This window comes from Catharus ustulatus, chromosome 18 (genome assembly GCF_009819885.2).
Source record: "Catharus ustulatus isolate bCatUst1 chromosome 18, bCatUst1.pri.v2, whole genome shotgun sequence".
Classification (NCBI taxonomy): domain Eukaryota; kingdom Metazoa; phylum Chordata; class Aves; order Passeriformes; family Turdidae; genus Catharus; species Catharus ustulatus.
The window spans coordinates 3,027,171-3,054,283 of record NC_046238.1 but is presented as its reverse complement, the minus strand read 5'-3'; the positions used below and the strand labels follow the sequence as shown (position 1 = coordinate 3,054,283).

Genomic DNA, 27,113 nt, shown 5'->3' with positions numbered 1-27,113 from the left:
GAAACGGGGAGCCCTTGTCATGGATGAGGAGACACTCAGATTGTATCAATGAGGCAATTTATATGCTGTTCTCCTTGCAGCAGCCTCATTTGTCTGGAGTTTATTTACCCACTTAGGGCCAGGTCCAAAAGGAATAAATGGTGAATCTTGTTAGGCAGCTCAAAATAGCATTTTCAAGTGGGAGAATGAAAGGAGGTGAAAATGCCTGGAGAGTTGGAAGGGAAGCATTCCCTGTTTGTCCTGAACAAACCAGGGCTGCTGGAGAAGGGTCTGAGCCTTGCAACTCCTGGATGACAGAGCTGGGCTGCCCAAGAACACTGCTGCAGTTTGAGTTTGGTCCCACAGCTTACCTGTAAAGCTCCTCACACATGTCATGTTGCTCAAATGCAGGTGTCTCCAAATTTATGTTCCTTAGGCACACTGACCTGTTCTAGAAAGGATTTGTGCAAAACCAGTTCTTTGCCTGCCCAGTTTAATATTTTGCCTCTTTGTGACTTTCAGATTTTGCAGCAGGCCAGGAGTGATGCTCTGTGCAGGGATTGGATTTCCAGCTCTCCAAATGAAAAAACATTGCCCATCCTCAGACACCAGTGCTGCCCAAGGTTCCACAGCAGGCCCCACTAGATGTGCCCTCCCTGTTGGCTCCAATTTTAACTTTTAGATTTCCCCCAATTGCCAAACTACTCAAGTTTTATGCATCTCACTCCTGCTCTAGTGAAAGGTTTCCAATTTCCTTGGGTTAAATATAATTCTGTATTGATTGAAGACAATTTCCTTCTTCCAGAAGGAAATGAGTATCACTCATTTTAAAGGAGTGGATGACAAAAACCCCCACAAATAATACTAGAAATCATACATAACTCTGAGACTCCACTCACCTGGCCCATGCAGCTTCCCTGTCACACACTGCTTTGATAATAAAACCAAAAAGAGCCAGTAGTGACATTCTGTTCTGTTTTAGCAGCCATGGCTTTTCTATCTTGAGCTGCAGCCACCACACCACCTGATCAGTCACCCTTGGATGATGACAACTGTTCAGTCCCTGCAGGACTCCAACTAAACTGCCCCAGGACAAGATTCTGGACACAGGAACCACACTATTTTTAGTAGCAGATGGCTCATGTAAAGCTCTTTACTAGGAAGGAAAGTTCAGCACAGACCTCTATCTCTGTACAGATAATCCCTAGCCTAGAGCCAAGACTGGAAGAAGAAAGAGAACAAGGGAAATACAAACCCATACATATGGATACAGGGAGAAAATTTACTTGGAAATGTGATAACAAAACTCCAAAGCACACAGAAGGGCATACCTGGCCTACAGATGGGAGAGAGTGCAAGTTTTGTCTCCTGGTCTCTTTCCATAACCAAATGTTTCAGAGTTTCAGCAGCAACAGAAGCCCCTGGGACCTGGCCACACTCACTTTCCCCTGCCTTGATTTCTTCACTGCCTTCATCTTTCACTGCCAAAGCTGGCTCAGCAAGTTCCAAGCCTGTTGCATCCATGTAGTCATCCACAGGGTACAGGTCCAAAATAGTCTCCCTCTCATCATCAGGAAGCTCATGAGCAGCAGGTTCATGCTCTGGCTCAGCAACCATGGTTTCTCTGCCTTGATCTTCAGCCACCTCTTCCTCCTCTTCTTCCTCCTCCTCATCTTCATCATCATCCTCCTCCTCCTCCTCCTCATCTTCATCATCCGAGTCTGAACTTGATTCGAATTCAGAGGAGTCCTCACTCTCATCAGATGATTCAGCCTCAGCCTTGGAAGACGAGGGACTTGCTACATCTGCAAGAACAAACTGCCATTAGTTCTGCTTTCTGGCTTTATTAAACAATCTGAGGTAAACATCCCTTCCACTGTGAAAGGGTGAAACAGCATCAACAGCAGCATGTGGGTTTGAAGGAGTGGCCTCCCAGTTTATTTATTTTTGCAGAGATTTATAAATCCTGTCCCTGGCTGCTTACAGCAATCACCACACAACATGTGAGGAGCAGGGCTGCCTGGCACCTTCCCACATGGGTCTCTTGCTTTAATTGTATCTTTTATTGAGATTTTCTGCTGCCTTTACACATGGCCTTAAAAAGTGGAAACTGCCACCTTCCAGAGCAGGAACTGATTGATAGGACAGTTATCAGCAGCCAAATTACCCTTGTCTGAAATCTGGTCCCTTCTCCTCCCAGCCACTCCTGTTTCACAAAACAAGCACACTTTTAGCTGGGCTTGAGCCCCTGTGCCAGGTTGGGCTGAGATCAGTTGGGACTGGAGGGCTACAGGAAAGGGACTCACTGACTGAGGGATCAGGAAACCTCACAGGTGTTAATTAAACACATCTCTGTGCATTATCTTGTGTAAAACTGCCCATCAGTGAAGGAAGGTGCACAGGTAACAAAGTCAGCTCACAAAGGAAGAGGGGAGACCACAGCTGACCCAAAGGTGACTCTTGCTGCTCACCCTCCTCGGAGTCCTGCTCCTCCTCCTTGTCACTTGTGTCTATTCCTGTCTCCTCCTCATCATCTTCATCCTCGTCTTCATCCTCATCTTCATCCTCATCATCTTCATCCTCCTCATCCTCCTCTTCCTCCTTTGCAAGAAATCATTGCCAAAAATGAACAGTGCCTGAGCCTGTGACCTGGCTGTGAGTGCAGAAAGCACCAGGGGCTCTCAGGGAGGTGTCAAAGAAGCTGACAGAGGCTGTGTGAGGACAGACCCCACCAGGAGCACTCATCTCCTACAAGAGGGAACTTTGGCATTTGACATTACCAGGCCCCCTTTTAATGACAGCCACACACCAACATACCTTGCCAGGTGGTGCTTTCACCAAGCCTGCCTCCTCTTCCTGCTCCTCTTCCTTCTCTGAGGAGGACTCTTCCTCTTTCCCTGATGTCTCATCTCCCTCCTCTCCCTCGCTGTCCAGCTCCAGTGGCCTTGCTGGTCGCCGCCGCAGCCCCACTGCCTCTGCATCCTTCTTTGACAGCTCAGATGTTGTGTCAGAAGCATCCCTGTCCCTCTCCGACTCTGAGGAGCAAAAGCAACAGAAATGACCATCAAATAGCTTGGAAAGGACAGAAAGAGTGAAGTACACAAGGGAAAGTTCTTTGGGAAGATGGAAGTTAGGAGCAATGTGTCCATGTGGTGTGAGGGTCCCCAGGCTTCCAGGGGACAGTCACAGTGAACAGTGCTGATGGCAAAGTGGGTGGCCAAAGGTGACACTGCCTAGGCAGGGCAGACAGGAAGTCAGGACAGGTAACCTGAATTTAATGCTTTCTTGTTTCATTTTTTGGCTTCAAAACCACTTGTTACCCTGAATCAACTCCAACACAAACCCATGTGCTAAGCAAAGGGTATTCAAAGCTTTGTCTCCTCTTTACTCTTCCCTAGTTATAGGAAATAATGTTAAGGTATTTTCAAACAGATTTTTCTGGCAAATAACTTTGGTTTCTTCCTCAAACTAAATGCAGAGCAAACTGTTACTGCTTCCTCCCACCACGTCCCAGCGAGCTGTGAGCACACCCCAAGCAGCCCATGAACCCATCTGAGCTCCTTCTGCTGGGGCCCAGCACAGCTAAAATAGGTTATGAGTTATTCTTAAAATGTGGGTCTTAAACTTCCCAGCAGAGAATTTCATCTAATTGAACCCAGAGGGGCCATGTCCCAGCTGATCAGAGCTCTGTGAGAAGCAGGGCTTGGCTCAGATCTTGACTCTGTGTTTAACTGTAAGCGAGAGCACTGCTGTGAAGTTTAAAGGGATTCAGTTTGCGTGGGGTTTGCATCTGCTCCCGGGTTTCAAACAAATGCACTTTGCAAACCTTCATCTTCATCATCCACTGAAGTAGAAGGCCGGATTCTCTTCTGATCTCCCGCTGAGGCAGCTTCAGGTGGCTCCTTTCTTTTCACCTGAACAAAAGACACAATTAGCATTTCTGAAAGTTTAGAAACACCAGAAATCAACTTCTTAAGCAAATTGCCACTTTTTAACTTTGCTGTGGTCACAGCAGAAACCAAGGGCCACTCCCCAGCTCTTGATCTCTTTATTTGCTTGCAAACAGAATTTCACTCTGAATGAAACTCTACCCCTTCAATTTGCATGAAAACACCCCGGGTACCAGCATGGTGCATGTCACCACCAGGTACTTTGAGGATGACAGAGAAAACTCTTGACAAATCCATGTTTGAGACTGTAGCAGAACAGCAAGAGAGCCTAAGCACATCTTAAAGAACCTCAATGCAAGTTTTACTCTAAATAAAGACTGGAGAATCTCTCATCCCAAACCTTTACTTGCACCTTCTGTGCAAACAAAAACCCTAATTTCAGGGAAGCCCTCTACACTCCCCTACCCCACACTTCTTTCAAGATACTTTTAATTTTTTATGCAAATGCTTTTCAAAACAGATACCCTGTGCTTCTGAGGAGAGAGTTAGAACAAACTTCAGGTGAAACTCAGCTGCCAAACCACCAGATTCCAACCAAAACAGTAACTGTGTAAAGCACCATGAGCATAGGTGGATTTTTATGATCATGCTGAAACACAAGCAAATGCTCCCCTTCCCCTGCAGGGCAGGGAGATCCTCCACAGACAATTCACAGCAGTGGGGGATGAACAGCTAAGGGAACAGAGGCTCCTTGCTCTGGTCCTGGGGGGTCAGAAGCAGCCCCTGAGTGAACACAGGGTGGGTGAACAGCCTGAGAGCTCTAGGGCACAAACCTAGCGGGGTCTGTCCTCCTAAGGCTCCTCTCTGGGGGATGCCAGCATAAGAAGAGAGTTTTTTGTTTTCACCTTGAAGGATGGCAGCCGGATGGCCCCTCGTAACCCAATGCCCAAGCCAATTGCCTCATAGCCCAGCCCTTCTCCTTTGTTCCAGTTCTCCAAGAGACAAGAGGCAATTCGATCCTTCGGCTTTGGCTTTTCCTCCACTTCTCCTCCAGACTTCACTGGGGTGAGAGACGCCTGCAACAGAGAAGGCACATTTGAGAGGGGAAGTTTCCTGGGAAGGACACAAGCTCTGGGAACATTTACACAGTTGAAGTTTAGGAAATATCACTGCCCTGCCCAGGCATCAGTTTCTCTGAGGGCATCTGAAGCTGCCCCACATCTGAAAGGAAATAGAGCTGCACAGAATAACACAAATAACTTGAACCCAACAATGTGTTATCTACCTTCCTTTGCTAACCCACATAACTGAAAGCAACTCCAGACCTTCCAGTTGGGAACACCTTCCTTCTGTTGAGTGTAAGGCCAAAAATAGTGCATCAAAAATCACACACATCCCTGTGTTTCCTTAGCAACCACAGCCCAAGTCCACAAAACCTGTCAGAAGGCTCCAGTCCTGGGAAAAGGGACATCAAAATATTTAGGCAAAACACCAAAGGGTCTGCAAAATAGACATACAGCCTCAACAAATCCTTTTTCACCAGAGCTGAGATGCAAAGGAAGAGCAGGAATTCAGACCTCTGCAGCTGTGGAAGGCTGGAGAAGCCAGTTTAAGCTAAATATTCATATTTTGTTTTCTGCAAAAGCAGGCAACTTGTGCCTGAGAAGGAATCCTGTCCCACCCCAATCCTAGCAGAAAGGAGGCTCTGAAATCTGTGAGGTTTTTCTGCACACAACAGTAACACATGCCCTGGGGCAGAAATGGTTCTGTGCTCTCTGCTCCTGGACAGAAAGCACACGTGGTTTTCCATGCAGCAATTTCACATTTTCAATTACACTCCTCACATCCAACATAACCTGTGGCTGTGGTACAGTCAGCTTCCCTTCCCAAAATGGTTTATAAATCAAGGTGAGGGAAGAACACCCCAAACCCAGCCATAACCTGGGATGTAAGAGCCTGAAGATCTGCCTCAACTTGCTCCTGCTTCTTCACCACAGATGTCTGGTGTAAAACAATTTCTTGAGTATTTCAGTTGCTGTTTTTGCAACTTATTGCCCTGGAAACTCATGGGCCTCCTCCAAGACTGTCAGCACACGCTGGCTGGCACAAGAAAAGCTCTGAGCATTATTCAGGAGCAGAGGGATGGGGTTTCTGCTGCACATCATGCCAGCCAGCTCTAAGCCACAGCAAATTACACTGTCATAAAACAGCTGCTAAGCAGCAGCATTAGCAACCCCTCCAGAAAGCCAAGGAGCTGTCCCAGGCACCACAGCTAACATGCACAGGTTTACAAAAACAGGTGGTGAGGATACTGCTCTGAAACAGATCTACCTGCAGGTTGTGGTTTGTTCTGTTGTTTTTACAGTAATTCACTGCAATGGTAATTTTGAGGCTTGCATTAACCTTTCTGTAGTGTTAGGTTTTTTGGGTAGTGACAAATTCACCACAGATTAAATCACAGAGCTGTTTGCTGGCTGAGGTACACTTCAAATTGGGTGAGAAAAGGATGAGAGGATTCAAGCAAAGCTGTTTTCTCAACTAATCCCTGGAACTCTTTGTGTATTTGGTCAATGTTCAACTTTTGAGTTAATTGCTGCTTTGTACATGCACTAGGGAGGGGGCAGAACTGGAAATACCCACAAATCTCATTGCACAAAGCAGGGAACACAAAACAGAGGCTTGGTGATTTCCAACAAGTTTTTTCAGAACTAAACTTCAGCTCCCTCTAGTACACAACAGTTAGGGGGTTTGGGTTTTTTAAAGTCAGCTCCAGACCCCTGCTGACCCCACAAGCATTAAGAACAGCTCTCCCCAGGACCCAGGACAGAACATGTGAAAACCCACTTTTGCCAGACGCTCCTTCTTGTCCCACCAGTCGTCGAATGCCCGGAACGCCACCACTTCGACCATCTTGCGGTTCAGGTCCCTCTTCATGATGGCCTTGAGCTCCTTCACTATGACCAGCAGGACTCCATCCACAGTGGCTTTGTGGGGATCTTCCTTCTTGGGCTCATAGCCCGGGGGTGGAACCGAGGGGTCAAACTTGGGCAGCGGCGGCCACTGCTGCCCGCGGGCCAGAGCGGCTCCCATGGAGATGGGCCGGTAGGGAGGAAGATTCACAAACTGCATCCGGCCCGTCATGAAAGGCGGGTACTGGTACGTGTTCTGCGCCTGCATCATGCGGCTCAGCATCTGAGTTTGCATCTGGAAGGACATGGGCATGCCACCCCACTGGTTGCCCAAGACGCTGATCATATCCACCTGCATGACGGGGAACATGCCGGGATGGAACGGGGGCAGCGGGGGCAGGATGTGGGGCGGGGGCACCCCGGGCGGGGCGGGCAGCGGCGGCGGGGGCACGGTGACGGCAGGGTGGGTGGGAGGGGGTGGTGGAGGCAGAGGTGGGGGCATGGGGAAGCCTGGCTGTGGAGGAGGAGGAGGAGGAAGAGGAGGGAATCCCGGAGGTGGCAGCGGGGGGATGGATGGAGCCATCACGGCAGAGTTGCTGACGGAGGAGTTCACCACAATGGTTTTGGCACATTCCGCGCTGGTGATGGGCGCAGGGTTGGTCTCGTCGTCAGAGATTTCCATGTCCTCCCCTGAGGAATGCTGACCCTGCCACAAAAGAGAGAGAAAAGGTGACGAGCACATTCTCTTTACATTAAATACCACAGCGCTGGGCTGCTTCAAACAAAAGCGAAGTTTAACACACATTTTAATTGGGAACGGAGAAAAGCGAGCGATGCTCTGAAAGGACAGGGCCCACTGAGCAGCTGGTGCCTATTGAAGCTTTTCTCTTCCGTGTCAGACCTCAGGAATCAGAGAGGTAAAAGCTTTCTAAAAGAGCATCAGCACCAACTGAACAAAACCCTCAGCTTCTGTGGAGCAGGAGGAATTGCTCCCATGCTTGGTGAAATACACACAATCCAAAGGTCCTTCACTGCGAGACACATTATCTTTCATTTGCATCTACTGCTCCTAGGTACATTACACCATGAGTTTTAATTCCTTCATTTTTCCATGCACAAATAATTACCCTGTTTTTTAATTATAATCCTTGGCTTGTTTGCTGTCAACTCCTAACCTCTAATTGTGGAAAGACAATACCTCCACATGGTTTCTGCTACTAAAAGTTGTCTTGACTCAACCACACCAATTCACATGGGGAAAAAGAACCCCAAATCTGGTTAAATTGCTTTTAAACATCAAAGTCATAAATACTGGGATTCAAAGACATAGCCTATATTGTGTTTTGGGAGAAAATGAATACTTTACTAGCCATAAGAAATACAGACTTGTACAAAATGCTAAAACCATGTCCTACCTCTGCTGCCAAAGGGATGGAAACTCGATTAAAACAGAGGGTGCCAGCTTGCTCTGAAGTCTCAAAGCTGCCAGACTAGGTCTTGTACAAAAGTCTCATCCTCAACAGCACATAGTCACACCTGCACGCTGTGTCCTACAGGCACTTCAGTCCTCAAGGAGTCCCCAGCACCAGGAATCCACATGCATGACTGTGACATCCCTCAGGTACCAAACCCTGACACGAAACACAGTAACCAAACACTGCTGGAGGACATATCCACACGGTGACAGTTTATCTAGGAAACATGAATGGGGCTGATCTCTGCCCAGAGTGATGACAGCAGACAGGACAGGGTCCCTGTAGCCTCCAAACACGAGTCTCACATTGCTGGTGCCAGGGAAGAGCCCCCCTGTGTCCCCAGGGCACGGCAGGGATGCTCCTCTGGCCAGAGCCCTCCTGCTGCCCCAGAGCCAGGAAGAGATCTCCACCAAGTGCCTCTCTCTATCACAGTCCTGGCAAGAGTTTTGGAACCTCCTGGTTGTTAGCAGCCAGATTTCACTGTAGATCCCAAAGATATTTATTGTTTGCTCCACATTTCGTGCCAGCAGGTGCCTCTTCTGTCTGCTCTCCTACCAGGCTCCCCAGCCTGAAAGAAGGAGCAGTATCAGACACTGGAGAACCTGGAAGTTCTGGGAAGAGCTGTTGAGGAGCAGACTTTGTTGGCAGTTTGCACATGGAAGAAGCTGTGATTTGGTTCTTAACCTGTGAATTTCTTACTGGGGTATGCAAACAAAAGCAGGAGCAGCTGAGTTGATTCTGCTACAAACTGTCGCTGTGTGAAACTGAGCAACCACAACTATCCAAATCACTCCAAATGTTTCCCGTTTTATCAAAGGTCATCTCTGCTACAGCAGCTACCACCAGAGAGCAGGCTGAGCACGATGCTTGCAGCAGCAGCTGTGCAAATGCTCCAGTCCTGGCACCTCCCCTCGCCCTGCTTCCCTGCATTCCTCTGCTGCAGCACGAACCCAGCGCCTCCCGCAGCCCTGGGTCACCCCCAAAAAGCCACTCGCAGTTTTAGTGCCCAAAATGCCCAGCAAGGAGACACCATTCACCTGGCAAAGCCTGAGCAAGAGCTGTTGAGCCCTGGTCATGGTGATGGAGAGGGGACTCCCCTGTAGTCACAGAGTCACTTCAGTGCATCTGTGCACGCAGGGAGAACTCCGAGGGCTGTTTGGTAAACCCTAAAGTGAACAGCTAATAAAGAAGTAGAGGTGACAGATAACCCATTGCAGTCTTTCCAAAGCCCAGCTGTATCCTGCCCTTGAGCTGCCCACATCTGGCTCCCACTTCTCAGTGGGTCTCACACCCTGCATCCTCTCCCCAGCTGCTCTATTGCGGTCACGTCCCACGCCGACCATGCTGGGGAATAAAAGGACATTCTGCACTCCCAACTACTGCAGCTCAGTGAAAGGAGCAGAGGAAGAGCAAAAAGGACGACTGTGGCAGGTGTAAACAAGATTCCTGTGAAACAGACCCTGGTTTTCACTAAGTGAACACAAAAGGCCCTGTTAAAAGCACTGGCTCCAATTGCAAATGCTGGATGATGCTAAAGGTCGGCGCTGGAGAGAAAGCCAGGAGTGTTCAGGCTACCAAAGTCAGACAAAATCAGCTTCAAGTTCACATTAATCTCATCTGATGGGATACAGAGAAAAGTCACCTCATGAGGCCTCAGGGGAGACCAGCACTGAGCAGTGTCAAGCCACAAACTCTCCCCAGTCCCTGCTGCAGGACCTTGCACCCTCCCAGAGCCCTCCCAGCCTCCCACCCTGCAGCACCAGTCAGTCCTGCACACGAGATTTGTGTGCACCTTCCTGCCCATCTCCCAGAGCCCACTGCCATCCACACCAGCCTCTCATCAGCACCAGTGAGTGCTGCCTGATAAATGAGGCTGGTTTTCCCTCTGGAAGGAAACATCAGATAGAAAAAGCCAGTCCTGAAATTGCAGAGGTGGCAGGACTAGCAGGATTCCATGCTTTAGGGCACAGAGCTTCCTTCATCCATACATACATTAATTTTTACTTAAGCTGAAATGAGAATTGCTAAAGCAATAACCAGTGTTTGAAATATTGATTTTTTTTTTTTTCACTTCTGGTGCTACAGGAAGCAACAACAGATTCCCTGCTTCCTACAATGCTGGGCTGACGACTCACCTCCACTTGCACAGGGCACACAGTCTGTGCTCCAGTTTTATCCCAAGCAAGATGGACAGGGAGAGAAGAGGAGATCAAATGGCAGGGAGAAAAGGATCAGAAAAGGCACAGGGGGTAGAGGGAAAGAATCACAAGGTTAGGAAAGAGGTCAAACCAAAAGGAGATCATCTACAAGGATGTCTTTAAAGAAAGTTAAGAGTAACGAATATTTAAAGCGGATGACTGTCCTGCAACTGCTCACATCCAAGGGGGAAAAATGTAGGCACCAAGTGAAAGAGATCAAGGTACTGACAGAAAAACCAAGGGGAGACATAGAAAGATCTTCTGTTATTTGAATTTCTTTTCATTCACCTGTCTGAACCTGGATTTACTATGGTTGCTACCAAATACCTCTCAGGGTAGAGCTGAAAAGCACCTGTGCTGTCCTCTCAAAGAATCTGCCTTCTAGCTGGCCTCCCTCTTTGCTCTTACAAGCAGAAAAAAGTGAACTGATAGAAGACAGACATACTGCTATGAGAATGTCATGGCCATCACTGTCAAAAAAACCCTGTGTCAATCAGTCCTGGAGCTCACCTGCCTGTTTCTGAGGTCATCAGGTACAATGCCACCAGAAAACCTCCCTTCAGCCCACTGAGAGAAAAGCCATTTCCAGCTAAATTAATTTGTGCTGCCATCTTTACTTTGGATTAATTAAATTAAGAGTTAGCAAAACAGGTATTTAATTATACGCATGACACATTTTTCCAAAGGTTCTTTAATGATGCAAATTTGTTGGGAGAGATTCATGTCAGCGTAACTGGTTATAAATGGCCTCATTCACTGTTCACCCAAAATGTTAATTGCCACCTTTAACACCAGCAGAGAGTGCAGAGACTCTTGAGGTAAATGAGGGAACATCCTGGGATGGCACTGCTCCATCAGCTGGAACAGTGACAGGGCAGAGCCACGGCTCTGGAGTGTGGATCCCACCTCAGAGCCTTACCCAGCATTGCAGGCTGATGTTAATACTCCAAAGAAACTGTTCTAATATTGGCATGCAGACCTGGCAGCTTCCAGATGTGAGGAGGGTGCTCCATCCCCTGAGCCAGAGGAGCACTGACACTGTGGCAGAGATTGGGACCTCCACTGTACACACTGCTCAGTGTTACAGAGAAACTTCCATTTCCTTCTAAAAGGCCATCTGATAAAAGAATTTACTCAGAATTACACAACTCTTTTTGAACACCATCAGCTTACAGCTCATTTTTGCCTCAACATTCTGCTGGGTACCAAGCTACTTATATTTGAGGGAGGGTACCACTGAACACAGCAGTTATTCTGGCATTACCTGGCTGAGTCCTGGTGCATCAAAATAATGAAATGCAGGACTGATGGCATTCAGCACAGTGCAAGGCATTATCCTTCATGTTTTTCAATAAAGCCAGAACTTTAAAAAAGAAGGGACTCTTGGACAAAAAGGTTTTCCTAACCTGGTTAAACAGTCATCATTTGGTTTTGGATTAAGTCCAAGCAAGGGTTGAAAAAAATTCACAAGTTGTTATCTCACACTTTATCCTTACAAAAAAGCAGGGAAAGAAAAGCCTTTGGAGTTGAGGAGAAGAGGACAACTGACTGAAGAGGGTCACACACCAAGTCACAATCAGAGTCAAGAACAGACTCCAGGTCCCTCTGACCTCCCATACCCAAGCCCAGCTGCCTCCCACCCAGGCTCCTCACTGCCTGTGCTCTGTGTTTGATCCATGATCCCTGGGTGAAACCAGCTCAAGTTCTCTAACACACAATTCTCTTCTCAGACTCCTTCAGCAGAGCACACTGAAGAGAATGAGACACTGCAAACCTGCCACATTTCTTATGCCACCATCCAGAACAAAAATGAAGCCTGAGGTCACCAACCAGCCACTGCAACTCTTCCTCCAAGACAACTTCACTGAAAAACTCCTTTCAAGTTTGGCCCAGACAATCCCACCACTCACTCTGCTAACAGAGTAAATAACAAACACCTCTTGCAGCCCAAAATTTGCAAACCCAGTGAGGGCTTCAGAGAGTATTGCTTTGGTCATTCCTGATCTGCTTTTAGCTTGCAGTTCCCCATTTGAGGCAAAGCACCCGAGGATGAGCCTGGCTCTGAGCTGCCCTCTTGCCTTGCTGGGAGAGCAGGGTGACATGGCAGAGGGACTGTGCTGAGCACTCACACCTCGTGTGTCAGGCGTGAACAAGGCAGAGCTGGCACCTTATTTACAATGCACACAAGTATTTTGGCTTTGCTAACCATAATTACAGCCCTGCCTTGGGAAGAACACGCAGGAGGGCGGCGCTTTGCTGGCGGTGCAGACACGGAGCACAGCAGGGCACAGCCACTCCAGGTGGTTTGCCAGCAGTCCAGCAGCAAAAAACACAGAGCAAACTGCTGCCTGCACCTTGCTGGGTGAGCTTTCCAGCCTGGTCAGGTCACTGTGCTGTCCACAGTGCCTGTGGTGGCTCTGGTGGCAGCCCAGCAGCACTGAGCCTGGGCTGAAGCTGCAATCAGGTGCTGCCTCCTCCTCCCTGTGGGTTAGTCAGGTCTTTCAACCTCCTCTGGGCAGCTGAGAGAGCTCCTGTCCTCCTGCTGCAGTCAGAGCCCACAAGGGCAACCACAGCAGCTTTTAATTGGAACAACTTTCTGGTGTTTGCTCTGTAATAAAATCCCCAGCTCGGTAATTGGCAAATGGAAAGATTTACATATTACAAATCAGTGATTATAAAATATCTCCAGCATCATGTGATTCTATCTCTAGAAAATAAGACTGTGAGGTTTTTATATAGTTATATATTTATACAGCACTTTATAAATGAACTCACAAGCAAAGGCTGCAAACACACAGATCAGAGTGATGGACTCAAGGCAGTGTCCCACAAAAAGGGGCAGCTAAAAGGCCCTAATGGAGCAGGGATTTCTCACAGAAGGACAGACACTCCTTGGATGTTCTGGTTTCTCTAGTACCAATTGCCAAAGTACCTCTCACTACCTGAAAAAGAGAACTCAAGCTCTCTGTGATGACAATATCCCACCTAACACACACTGCTGGCTCAGGCTGTGTTTTGGTCTGGCACTTGCAGCACTTCTTTGGCACAGGAACTGCTCCCCACACCTACAGGGCTGCCCAACAAGTAAAACAAGTGACAATGATATCCAAGTGCTCACTGTAAACAAACAGCACTGCAAACACCAGCCCAATTTACACCACTTACTTTCCTTCCCAAAGGCCAAGAGGGAACTTTGACTTGATATCTCAAATCACAGAAGGAGAGAGGGAGAATTCCCCAGAAGATCCTGTTGGTCCCAGAAGAGGGGGACAGGGGTGAGGAAGTGCCACAAGTGCTTGCTTGTGGCTCACAATGAGCTCCATCAGGTGCTGGTCCCTAATCAGACCATCCTGAACACGGGGAGATGCCACAAGCAGGATTGGGAAGGATGCAGAGGAGCAGCTCAACAGGGCTGTCAGAGTAGGGCAGGAAGGGCTCTTGAGGGGGGAAGGCACATGGGGCTAATGCTTACAAAGATAAAAGGTCTCCTCACTCACTCCCAGTGTTTCCTGACACCAGGAACAAGAAGTAAATTGACTTGTGCTTTATGGACAGCAGGAGAGCTGGAGAGCTGCCCAACAGTCCATGCCATCATCAGAAAATATAGTGAAACAAGATGACAAAACAAGCTAAAATGAGTCCTGGAGGATGGACAGCAGTGCCAAAGAGCAGCCCAGCCTCATGCAAATCCACACCACACTTCCTGCAGGCCTTAAATGCACTGAGCAGCTGAAATGGGTTTCAACACTTCAAGCCCTGTTTCAGACTCCAGAGGGGATTATCCTGTCTCCCAGCAGGACAATGGAATAACAGCAACATCTCCACAGAAAAGAATGAAGCAGCAGCTTAAATCAGTACATCCCAAAGTAAAGTCCCCTGATGTGACACAGGGCATGCAATGGTCCACACAAAAACCCCACAAAAAATAGGAGAAAATGAATGCAGTGACTGAACAGGAGGGGTTCAGGTTGGTTTTGCTTGACTGTACATTGGATCTCCAGTGGCTGTAGGAAATTATTCCTCCTTCCAGAAGTCAAAACAGAGCCTGGAGTAAGAAACACCCACCTAGGCAGCTGCTAGGCATTTCCACAAGGCTAAGAACTTCTTTCATTCAGCAAGTGGTGCAGGGAAGGACAGACAATTCAGGTGAAGCAAGAAGACAGAGAAGGGAAGCCCATGTGGTACAGTCTGAGGGAAACAGATCTTCACTGATCCAGAAAAAAACACAACTTAAGGAATGTGATCCCAAGGGGGGAACACTCAATCACCATTCAGTACTTTCAAAAATCCATTCTCTTGGCAAGACAGCACCACAGTCCAGTTTTCAATGTGGATTTCAAGACTGCAAGAGCTTCCTAGGACAGAAATCCTCAGAGCCAGGAATTAACCCAGATCTGCCTCAGCAGAACTCCTGAAGAGATCAACTGGCAAAGAGAGCTAGGTTGAGGGGTTGCTCTGTTTGTTAGGAAGTCAGTAAGCTATCCACAAAGAGGATGGCTTAATTCAAGTCTTTCTCCCTCCCAAGAGGAAGATGCTCCAAACTGCAAACCCCACGGCATGTGATGTGGTTACACTGCTCCTGTCAGCAGGATCACTGAAATAGGGACATGTGGAGCAGCCAGACATTACCTCTGGGCTTCCCATGCACAAGAGACTCTCCAGTGTCTGCAGGGAGAGGCCAACACAACATCCTTGGAGTCCACACTCAGCAATGCTGAGACTGGAAACTTCCAGACTCCCTGACTGCACAGACCTGAGCAGTGAACATCCCACTGGGCAGGTCACAAAATCCAGTGAGGGTATGACAAGGGGAGCCCTTGTCCCCCAGCCTGAGCTCAGGGAGCCTGGGCAGCCTGTGCATGCCCCCATGCATGCCCCAGGACAGTGGCCCCTCCTGCATTATGTGCACAAATGTGAGCTGGCAGGGTGAATGTGTGCCAATTCAGGGCCAGCGTCACGCGGCCACAGGGGTTTTCATCACACGTGAAACACCCTAAAATTGGATTTACCATCTCATGCAACCATGGCCATTTCCCTCAAGTCTAAAGTAGATCTTATTAAGGGAAAAAAAAGGGTTTTTTTATGGGGGGGAGGAGGAGGTAGGGAAAAGGAAGGAGGAGAAGAGAGGAGTGTTAATATTGGGAAGCCATGTAACAAGGCAGGCTCTTCCCACAGCAATGGTTGTTCTGGTTTCCCTATTTTAGATGGGGGGGAAGGGATAGCTGAAGAGCTATTTGCAACCTAACTTCAAAGGCTTTAGTCGGCTGGGAAGCTAAGTCATGCATAAAAGGATGGTGGAGTGGCAAGAAAATACCCCCTACAGATAAATTAGTCAGGGAATGTCCTCTGCTTCTCCCAAAGACTTTCATACCCAGGTAAAGCCCTTTTCAGACAGCAGGTTCAGTGATGCAGAGTTCTGAGAACTAACCAGCCAAATCCAACAGAGGAACTGAACAATCTCTCTGAAAAACAGAAAGGCACTGGTACACACACAATGGGCTCCTCTGTCACTTTCTGCCACCTCAGCCATTATTTTATTCTAAGGTCTGTCCACACACAAAAGATGCAGAGCTCGAGGCAGCATCCCTTCTCTAAAGATGCAAAGAAAAGCAAGGAATTCAGAAGAAATCACACTGCACACAGAACTCATTTCCCAAATGATTCTGTAACGCTGTCTTGCTCTTCACACTGGTGTGCAGAAATGCACACACATTTCTAAAGAAGGCACTTTGCAATCAAAGATAAAGGGAGCTGGCAACATTAGATCAGAGTCCACCTATAAGTTCAAAAAAAAAAAAAAACCAGCACCCTCCACATGCAATAACTGCATGTGCAGAGTACACAGATCCCTCACAGTTCAGTGCCAGCACGAGCTCACATGCCAGCCCCTGACCTCACCCTCATACTTAAACCTTAGGTCAAATGGAACCATGAATTCAGATCTTGCTACCAAGAAGATGATAAGGAAGGAGATAAGGATGGAAAACAGTCTAGCTCCCCAGCTGATAGCAGCCTGCTGAAGAATAGGTAGTACACATGCTGTATTTAAACAGTGCTAATCAGCACAACTAGGCCAGTTTGATACTCTTCCCCTTTTACACAGTACTGCTGTACCCCTGGGTATCTGAAATCACGTGGCTGTCATGGTTATGGCAGCATTTTCAGTGTCTGTTCAGTGCTCTCTGCATTTCAGTGTTAGCACCAGCAGTGGTTCATTTGCAAAACCTGGATTTCCCCAGTGTGACCTGTGCAACGTTGAGTCTCCTCAATTTTCCTTCAGAAATGAAGGAATTTTGGGTCTTGAAGGAGAATGGGCAAAAGAAAAGAGTTTTTGTTAGATCATTCCTCAGTCTCATCCTTTAAAGCTCACCTCACTCCCATCTGCCCTCCACACCCCTCTCCTTCCAGCAGCTCTGCTCCAGCCCAGCTATTTAAAAAGAAATATGCACGAAAGAGGGAGCACACTGTTAAAAAGGTTTTTAGGACCTTGTTATCATCCTAACTGCAGTCATGGTGGCTGCATGGTATGGTTTCAAAGAAGGAAACCTGTGGCTTTGTGTTCTGGAGGCAGCCACCCCCATCACCCCAGACAGGACAAGAGGACATCTGCTGCATTTCTGAATTCACACAAAAACTGCTGCAGAGAGGATGGTTCAGCCAGCCCACACGATCCTGACTGACAAAAAGCATTTACCCACTTTGGAAAAGCCCCCACTGGAGGTGGCACAAATGCTGGGGTGGCCCCAGGGAATGGGAAGCCCAGGAGACCCAAACCCTCCCTGGCTGTGAGTCCTTCAGAGCAGTGACCACAAGAGATGAGAGGCACCCTAATGAGCTCAGCATCTCCTCATTTTCTGAGCATCTCCTCATTTTCTGAGCATTACAACACAACCCTAACAAGTCCTTCCCAGCAAAGCAATACACGCATTAAAACCCAGCTAGACCACAGGAGATACTTCACTCTGAGGAGCCTATTTCCAGCAGCTGAGTAGATGTTCTTCCTCAAAAGTGAGGGTGAGGCCAGCAAGAAACAGTTCCCCTTTGGTAACATTTCTCTTCTCTCTGGAGGCAGCTTGAATTTTTCACTGCTTTATTTCCTGCTTAGATGTTTTCTTCTCTTGTTGTACTCAGATTTAACTTAGTGCATCAAGTTAGAGAGGGCTCATCAATTGAGAAATGTAACACATTAATTAATACAATAAAATCTTTCTAAGACAAAAGAGCAAGCAATACCTCCAAGCTGTCCTTTCTCAAAACCTGCTCAGTGAGGGAAATGCAACTTTTTCCCCCTACCACTCACTTTGGGTGATAAAAACAAAACCCTTGCAGCTGCCAACTGCTGACTAGTTGATCCTTTAATAGAAATAATCCCTGTGCAGGACATAACATTTCTCATGGCCTTCAAGAAGACACCAAACTTTTACTATCAAACTATCCCCATTGTATGCAAAATAAATTGTAAAACCACAAGTGTTCTAAAGCACCAGAGTGGAAATATGCCCCCAGCTGGGCTGCACTCCCACTGGCATTTGTGCAGGCATAAAATATGCAAAGAGAGGAGAGGTAAAGTGTGCTGATTTCCCCACCTGCCCCCTAATTAGCAAGCAGGAGGTTTAAACAAACACATGAAAACACTTTTCACTTAGAGCAAAATTCAGCTGTGCACTGCACTGTCACAGGATACTGCACAGGCTCAGGAGGGCAGAGGGGCTGAATAATGGATTAGATGTTTGTGGAAGACAGTCCAGCAGAAGCTACTGAGGTCAGGAGCTGCATGGCACCCACTGCAGACCCAAAGGAAATAACCCCCAACAACACAGCCAGCCATGGAAAGGTAAAGATGTGCCTTTTCCTTGCTTAGAGTTACTCTGAAGTCTCTCCTGTAATCAAGCTCTCCCACAGGTGACTGCTCAAGTGGAAGGGCAGTGTGTCCATGGCAGAGCCCTTCAGCAGCACCAGGTGAGCAATATTCTGCTCCTCAGACCCCACCTCAGGCTCTTCTAGGCCTCCCCATGTTGGTGACACTTTACTCACTTCTTTACTACCTGCTTTAAAGAGCTTTGCTAAAATGCTGGAGATGAGTGAAGCCCTGCAGAAACTCACATCACCACAGCCCATTCTTGAGCAGACACAGTTAAACCCCTCTCCATCACACAGCTCTTTATTTGTATCTTTAAAGCAGCATTCCTATTAGTACTGGTTCATTAGTTTGAAGTTCTATATGGAGTTTAAAAAGGCAGGTTACCTATTCAAAGCATTATGTGAAACAGTTGTGAGAAAGGCACAGAACCAGGCAAGCACAGCTTTGTGTTTGAGCTCTGTGCTCATGCATTCCATGCCCTGTTCACTGATCCAGGTGGCCAGCTGGAAGGCATGGGCATCTTTTTATTTTTTAAGCAGTTCTGCAGGAACAGCTGCTGTGGTGGTTTGCAGCTCATTTTTTATTACTTAGCACCATTTGGCCTCAGCACCTTTTGAAGCACCAGAGCTGCACAGGGGTTGCTCTATCACTGACCATCATCAGAACATCTCACTGGATGTGATACTAAAGTTGTGCCTCACTGACACAATTGCACTGTGAAATGCTCTTGATACCAGAGCTCAGTTAAAATAGTAAAAATATTGCAAAAACTGACCTTTCTCTGACTGCAGCAACAACCCAAGACAAAGTCATGCAGCAACACTTCTTCCTCAAGCTGAAGCCTGAACATTCAACCCAGCAGGGTTCACAGCTGACTGCTGGTGCCTTGCAGCCAGGCTGGGTGTCCCCAACATGATGCCAGTTCCCAGGGAATTTAAAATCAACCCCAGCATCCTCCAGCAGGGCTCTGCTGGGGCCACCAAGCCCTCACCATCTGCCTGCCTCTCACCGAGCTGGAACACACCTCAGCTTTGCAAACCCATCTGCTGTTACCACTTTTCTGAGGTAATTTGGGAGATACATCCCACCTGACACTACATTAACAAGCAAATAAATTTGTTGAGATTCCCTAGTCAAAATTCATCCCTTCACACACATCTCTCTATGGCACACATTCCACTGGTGGATTGCCCTTTATGTATTACTGCAATTTGAATAATTTCATGCAGTATGAAGGATTTTCATATTTTCCAAGTATTTCTTTTTCCTGACAATAGCAAAATGCTTGTAGCACCATGATAGCAGTTGCTCACATTTATCTGCACCCTTCAAAGACAATATTTCAATTATCTGCACTGGAAACTCTCAGCCACATCTGCTGACCAAAATGCCACGTTTGGCAACTGCTTAGCAACAAGGACTGGATTGGGAAACAGTTCCCCAGAGCCACGTGCCAACACCTCACCAGCTCCTGCATCCACCAAACAACACTGCTATCACCTCAAATAAGTGTATTTTGTTCTGCCTGGGATACACAAGGCACTAGAAATAACAAGGTCCTTTGGGAAAAGGGAAATCTGGAAAAAAGCCACCTGCTTCAGCAATCCCTCCCCAGGCTCCACAGGGAATGTCTCCCTGGTGTGTGCAACACATGTTGATCCCACACCACAGAAGGAGGACAGGCCACTTGGACATAAGAATAAAAGTGTATCTGCTCTCTGCCAAGCACAGTTCTTATGGAAAAAATTTGGATGTAAGAGCAACTCCCACCCCACTCCACCCACAAAAGCAGCAGACATCAGATTCTTCAACTGGGACAGCAAAAAGGAAAAACAAAACCCCATCTGTCCTTGATGTCACCCCCCCTGCACCATCCTCAGTCCTCCCTAAGGCTCTGTGCCATTTCTCACAGTGGCACAGGGAATCTGGCAGTGCCAGACTGAGGACATCCCACCTTGAATGCTTGAAGGTGCAGGCAAGGAGGTGAGACAGGAAGGACTCAAACTTGGCAAGACCATCTTTGTTTCTCCTCTTCCACCCCTCCTCACCATTCTCAGAGCCTTTTTCCTATCTCCCTGACTTACTGCCTGATACAGAGAGAGAGAGATTGGGCAAAACACAGGTGAACTGGTCAAAGGTGTGTGGTAATTGCACTTAGCACTGTTATCAGCTCCACAGAAACACAGTCCAAACACAGCCTTCGGAGCAGGCAGCAACTCCAAACACCACTAAAAAGTGCCAAAGTTGAGGGAAAACTGGAAGGTGAGCTCCAGCTGTCTGACCCTTTTGCAGGCAAGGCTCCCAAGCAGGGCACTGCTGCCAGCTCTGTGTCCGGGCGATTTCAGTTCCGGAGCCCTCTGAGCTCAGAGCCACTGCTGGAGCCCAAGCCACCACCAACAACTTCCTCTGCTCAAACTGCTCCTAGAGCAACACCCCTGCAGCAGCCACAGGAGCAAACCCATTCCACCTATTCCAGCCTGGAGAGAAATGAGAAACCTCAATTTGCTGCCTTGCTATTTCCACTTCATGAGGCCTGTCCACACTGCTGGAAAGGTGTGAAAGCAGACACTGACCTTATTTTAGCACTATGCAAATAAAAAAACATATTAAACTTTTTTTTCCCTTTACCATTTTCTTTCTTCTTTGTTTTTTTGGGTTTTTTTAGGAGTACAAAATGTGAGCAATCTTTTTGTCATGATGAATGGGCATATCCAAAAGCAAGCACTGCACTTTCATAATAAATCCTGAGACAGCAGTAACATGTCTGGGTCAAAGGAGCCCTCATGGGCAGGTACGTGATGCACAGAGTTAACGATCTCACAAGTTTCATTTTGAGTTCTGCCCCATCTTCACTAGGTACAAACAAGTACCCCAAACTGAAAATTAAAATTATCAGAAGGGGGGTGGCAAAGTCACAGGCCTCCAAAATTGACGCAGCACGGAAAAAACATTCTACTGATGAACCGTATCTATTTAGAGGACTCCAGGAAAGGCACCAGCCAGCAGAAATTTGAATAAGAGCTCGTCTGCTCAGTGCTCTGTGTCAGACACAGACACATATAGAACACAGCGGCTGCTCCGGCATCTCCACAAACCAGACCCAGAAATTAGTGCTGTTCTGGCAGCTGCCAGCACAATATGTTAACAGCAATTATTTTCTCAATATTTCTACTGATTACCTAACACACTGGCACGTTTTCTCAGTGTCACTGCATGTTGCAACACACGCCGCCATCCAGTAACTTGTCTGCATTCCCTTGGTCACTTTTCACAGCCATCAGATGCGAAACGCAACTGGAATGATAATGGGTTGGAGAAACTGTGAGGAAAATGTGTCACTTCAATGTGAGGCTTCACAGCCTGCATTTATGACATCTGAACATTCAATATCGTCACTGCTAAATCCTGAGTGTTGGAAGGAATGGGAAGAACTCTGCAAGCAGCAAAGGGAAGATGGCCAATGGCTCTCTAACCGTGGATGCTCAGATTTGGGGATTTCTTCCACCATAAGTTATGTGCTGTGGTTAAACACTGTAATTTGGATCTAACTTTGCAGTGCAGGGGCATCCACAGATTGCACAAACACAAAATAAGCAATGCTCTACCTATTAACAAGCAGTTCAAGTACACACAACCAGTCCACCAGGAACTGAAAATTTACAGCAAATCACTGGTGGAGAAACAGAACAAACTGAGCTAGTGGTGAGAGTATTGTGAGCAACAGTGATTTATAAAAAGGAATGGCAATGTCAATTCTATCAGGTATGCAAAATGAAAAAGCCTCAAAGCCTTGGCCTGGTGTGAGAGCAAAAGAACCACTCAGCCTCCCAACCACAGCCTGCTTTCTATTTTTCAGTTACACTCCAGAGCATTTCACCATTTCCAGCTCTGTTATCAACCAGAGACACGTCCTCTCACTCCACTGGAGTTGCTTGGTATCCAAAAAAACCAAACCACAAACAGACAGATATTTTTCCATTCGGTTTCCTTCCCCCCACAAGCACACATGCACGAGGGGTGCATCATCAGGAATGCCAGGTGAACCCTTATGCAGTACTGCTCTGAAAAGTGACTGTAAAAGCTGACACTGGGCTTGTTACCTCTTGCTGCTTCCTCTATTGAACATTTGTCTGGTCAAGCCCTCTGCTCTGCTAACCACTCTGCAAGCACTCCAAGAAACAAATCAGAGCCAAATATAAAAAGTCAAAAGTGAAATACAACTTAACAAAAACGAACAGACTACTCTGCTTCATATAAATTTTGGTAGGAGCAGCAGGTTGTCATGTGGTAAATGAATCAGTGTACAAAGAAGCAGTCCCTGCCTGTGGTCTTCCAGCATCAATTCTGAAAAAAAAAAAGGTAAAACAACAATCTGCACTTCCACTGCTCTGGGAGCCTGGACATCCTTGCCTTGGTCAGGTTATTTAGGAACTGATCCCCAGCCCTCAGCATGCCTGGGGGATGCAGGGCTGCAGTCCTGCTCCCTCCTCAGGACCCAGTGGCTGAACAGATCACTGAGCTCTCAGAGGGGCCAGTGTAGTGTCACATTTAAATCACCTTTTGAGGGATTTGTGTGCTGCCTTTCTCTTCTGAACAAGCTTAAACTCCACAAGATCCCCTGAAGTCGCTGTGGCTTCTCACTGCTGCTGTGCGTGGGTCAGGGAGGGCAGAACTGAACCCACAGCTTAAGCAGTTCACTCTCATTTTAATTTCACAGGTTTAGCATGGCTGGTGTAATTCACATGTAAAACCACAGCAGTCATCCAAATCTCTGCTGCCTGGGCATTGGCTGGCTGCATTTCTGGAAATTCATGGTCATAACATGATACCTATTTTTTGAGTTTCCATTAGGAACCGGTTCTGTCAGGCATGATTGCATTTGCAAGAGCTCAGGAGGCAGGAAAATTTGAAAAAGTGTTTATGAGACTGGGTATAAATCACAGCTCTCAGGTTTTCCTGCCTTCTTCAATTAAAAGACTACATTCAGAGCAACCTTTCCCCCATCTACTCTCCCCATCTCCCTCCAGAAATGATGAATCCCACTGCAGCTGTAAACTGGATCCCAGGTGTACCCAGATATATTATATATACTAACAGCTACCTATGGGCATAAGGGCTTTTGCACAGTTACTGTGGAAACAAAGGTATCAAATTTCCTGGCTCTTAAGAACCCACCTTCTCAGCCTTAATGTGCATTTACCTTGAATAAATCACTTCTGAGCTCTTCAGCCCAGAAACATCCCTCAGTGGAGTGAGATTGGGTTCACCTTTAGGGATGTCCCACACAATCCACGGGTGGGAGCAGGGCACAGCAGGAGAACATCCTCCTGCAGGCACAGATGGACTTGCTCCTGCTCAGCTCAGCTCCAAGGGACATCAGCTGTCCCTGGGGCAACACTGCAGGTACTGCTAGCACCAAAACCCTCAACAGCTCCTCTCACTGCCTGGACAACACCTGGGCTTTGCTTTGTCTCACCAGGGTTTGAGCACTGAGGGCTGAATTTGGCTCTGCAGGAATGGGCAATCATTTACCAGCTGCTGAAACAATGCCCAGTCTGGATGGGGATGCAGCAGCATGGATCCACACAAGACACGAGGCAGAGTCTTCAGGGGAATGTCATCACATCCTGCTAAGGCTCCAGAGGGACAATATGACACTTCAACAAAAATTTCTTCCAGTTCTGGCCATGACCACACAAGAACCCAGAGATGCTTCAATACAAAGGGCAAATCCAGCCCAGATGTAACCCCAGGGACTTCAGCAGAGCTTTGTTGTAGGGCTGAGCCTGACCCACCTCGTCTGTGTGTAAGCACAGCTGGGAAATTCTCCCTGGGTAGCTGTGAGAGGACCCACTGCATGCACACAGCTTGTCCCAGGGATGCTGAAGCTGTCCTGCACCTCAGCACCCAGCACAGCACTAAAAACATTCACAACAGCCGGGTGAGACAGCTGGTGACAGCAGTGGCTTTCAGGGTCTCTAGGGCTGTTGAGCACTGTGTAATTTCCAGTTCACTCCCCAACCCATTTGCTACAATTCCCAGCAAACAGCAGGAGAACTGCTCTCGCCTCATTCATGCTTCAGGATCTTTATTTTTATGATGATCTTTGGTGTTTTTAAGGCGCCCCTCCCACCTCAGTAAATCAGTGCTTAGCCAAACTACCAGGAGGACAGGAGACTGCTGATCCCTCAATTAAAAAGTGCTTTTGTACTTATAAATCTGGGAAAACACCATTGTCAGCCATACAGTCTTCTTATTACACACTGGCTATGCACACAGACTGATACATTCATAAGCTGGAACATGAAAGGCATCATCAATACACAACAAAGTGACTCTCTGCAATCCTGTCACCCTCCCCAGCACAAAGGCAGGGCCTCTTCCTGTCACAAACCAAGCCAAAACAAGACCTGGCTCAGATGGGATGTCAAAACGTCAAACTGAACGTACTTAACCTCTGCACTTCCGAAACAGCAAAAATCCTGTGAAAAGAAATTATTACAACTCTTTCCCTTTTATCTTCTCAAGCACATGGGAAGGAAAGTTTGTACACTGCTCTCTCAAAAATTTCCCTGATATAACAACGAAGCTCAGTTTTTTTTCTTTCATTTTTTTCTTTGCCATCTTCTAGTTTCTTGAAAAAGCCCTCCCTGCCCTGCCTTCCTGTCTGGCAGGTGGTGCTGCTTGGAAAGGATCCTTTTCCTCCCCTCACCTCGTACTGCCCACATCCCACTGCTCCACCTCTCAGCCTGGTCCCTTGGCTAAGCTTAGCTGGACTTTCTCTGCAGGCCTTAATCACTGCTCTGAGATTAGGCAGGTGAGGTGTTGCAGACAGATGCAGAGCCCTTCCTCTCCCACACCCGAAATCCCTGCCAAACTCTGGCTTAGGAGTATCATAGCAGATCTTGAAACCAAACTCCAGGGTCTTGCATGATAAATCAGAGCATTTGCTGGGCTTGGCTGAACCTCCTTTACTTATGGCAAGTCTGGGGGGTGTAATTTGCCTGAAGATTTGACAGCACTTCACCTACAGAACAGATGTTACTGCATCAGCAATCACTGACAACAATCCTGCTTGTTTTGATGGGAAACAGGAGGAGGTCCTTCAAAAGCACTGATCACCTCAGCAAAAACTTCCTTGTGACTTTGCTGGCATCCTCATGAATCCTGTGATTTTCCCAGCTAGAGCACCCACCCAAAGCGAGCTGACCTGGGGTTGCTCTGACCCCAACAGAACCAAACATAAAGTAAATAAGTCCAAACTCTCTGCCCTTTATTGCTTCCTTATGATACTTAATGAGCCTTCCCTACACTAAGATATCACTCCTGCTCTGCTCCCCAAGGCACACAGTCACTAGAAATATTTGTGTCTGCCTTCCCTCTGTTTCACTGGAGGATTCTCTAAAGGACTGGAGTTGAATAGTGGTATCACAATAGGCTGGAGCTGGAGGTTCAGCTTTCCAGCCCTTACACAGACTCAATGCTCCTCTCTAACTCAGTTGGAAAGCTGCAGCTCAAATTTCAGCCTATGTTAAGTCACTGTTCAGCTCTGCTCCTTCAACAGAAGAGAGGGAAGCCAGAAGAGCCTTTTTCTAAAGCAAAAAGCTGTGTGGGGAGAAGGGTGGGGAAAGGAAGCAAAAACACATGGAGATCGTTTTTTCTGCATCACAAGGAGCAATGAAAGGCGCAGGCAACTTTTCAAACATGTCAGAATAGCTCAGTGTGATTTGTAACCAAGAGGAAGTTTGAATAAACAGCTCTAACAACAAACATCAACTTTTTTGGGGGAAGGAGACAAATTAGGCAGCAATGACCTGCATGGAGATCCTGCCATCACCCTTCTGACATCTGCACAGGATTGAGGCACTTACATAATTTTGTGTCACAGAACCACCGATGTGAACTTCTGACACCAGCTTCTCATTAAGGGGAAACAAAGACTTAACACGGGCTTCAACATCAGCCCCATATCACAGCCTAAATATCACATCCCAGCCACTCCCCCAAACTTGCTGTCAGCTACAGAAGTGCTGGCACCTACCCATCTTCCTAAACACACTCAGAATTGGCTGCAACCCACTTGCAGGAGTGCAAGGACAGCAGACACAAACCCAGAAAGGCATGGAGAGCAGGGATCTCTTCCTCACTGTTTTTTAGTCAAAGTGTCCCCTCTCAAGCCTGCTTAAGGAATCAAAACTCCATTCCTAATTAACACATCATCAGGCCTCACCAGCCAGGGACTTGCCTCCCAAGAGGGGAGCCTGGGCCAGCCTGGATGATGAATGAGAACTCAAGCAGCTGAACTGTTTCAAAGGCTGAACTGGCAACTACAAGGACAAGCAGGTTCCGAAAGGCAAGCAGAAAAAAAACAAAATATCCAGTACAGCCACATTGTTTTCACTATTTAACACCCAGACCCGCACTGTGTTGCTGCTGCAGTTTTCCCTCCAGTGAAGCCTCCTGCAAAGCTACAGGAGCAGCTCCTCCTCGCAGCCACTTCCCTGGTGAAAACCTCACAACTGCAGAGCACTGGAGGGAAACCCATTCTGCCAGCTTAACCCCAATAAACTTTCATGAGTAAATTAAATTGATCTACCACGCTTGGGACATTTACACAAGACCAGCCCTCTTGACTGCAGCATTCTTGCACACCAGGGACAGCAGTTCCATCTGCTTGCATGACCATTATAAACATTGAGGAGAAAGGTCTGGCATTTGCCAAGATCTGTATTTTGACTGTTCCTTGACACAGCGCAATAGGACCAACACATGCACTGCAGTGATGCTCACATTTGTTGCAA

At 47.4% G+C, this 27,113-nt stretch overlaps 1 protein-coding gene across 1 annotated transcript in view; it reads right to left on the bottom strand.

The window, feature by feature from the left end:
* SETD1B (SET domain containing 1B, histone lysine methyltransferase) overlaps positions 1-27,113 on the bottom strand; it is a 46,728-nt gene that overhangs the window by 9,833 nt on the left and 9,782 nt on the right. The window contains exons 7-12 of the mRNA XM_033075756.1: positions 6,714-7,484; positions 4,775-4,945; positions 3,806-3,893; positions 2,797-3,014; positions 2,451-2,580; positions 1,311-1,784 (exon numbers count right to left, since the gene is read on the bottom strand). Of these exons, the coding sequence (XP_032931647.1) occupies positions 1,311-1,784; positions 2,451-2,580; positions 2,797-3,014; positions 3,806-3,893; positions 4,775-4,945; positions 6,714-7,484 (1,852 nt within the window). The remainder of the gene's footprint in view (positions 1-1,310; positions 1,785-2,450; positions 2,581-2,796; positions 3,015-3,805; positions 3,894-4,774; positions 4,946-6,713; positions 7,485-27,113) is intronic.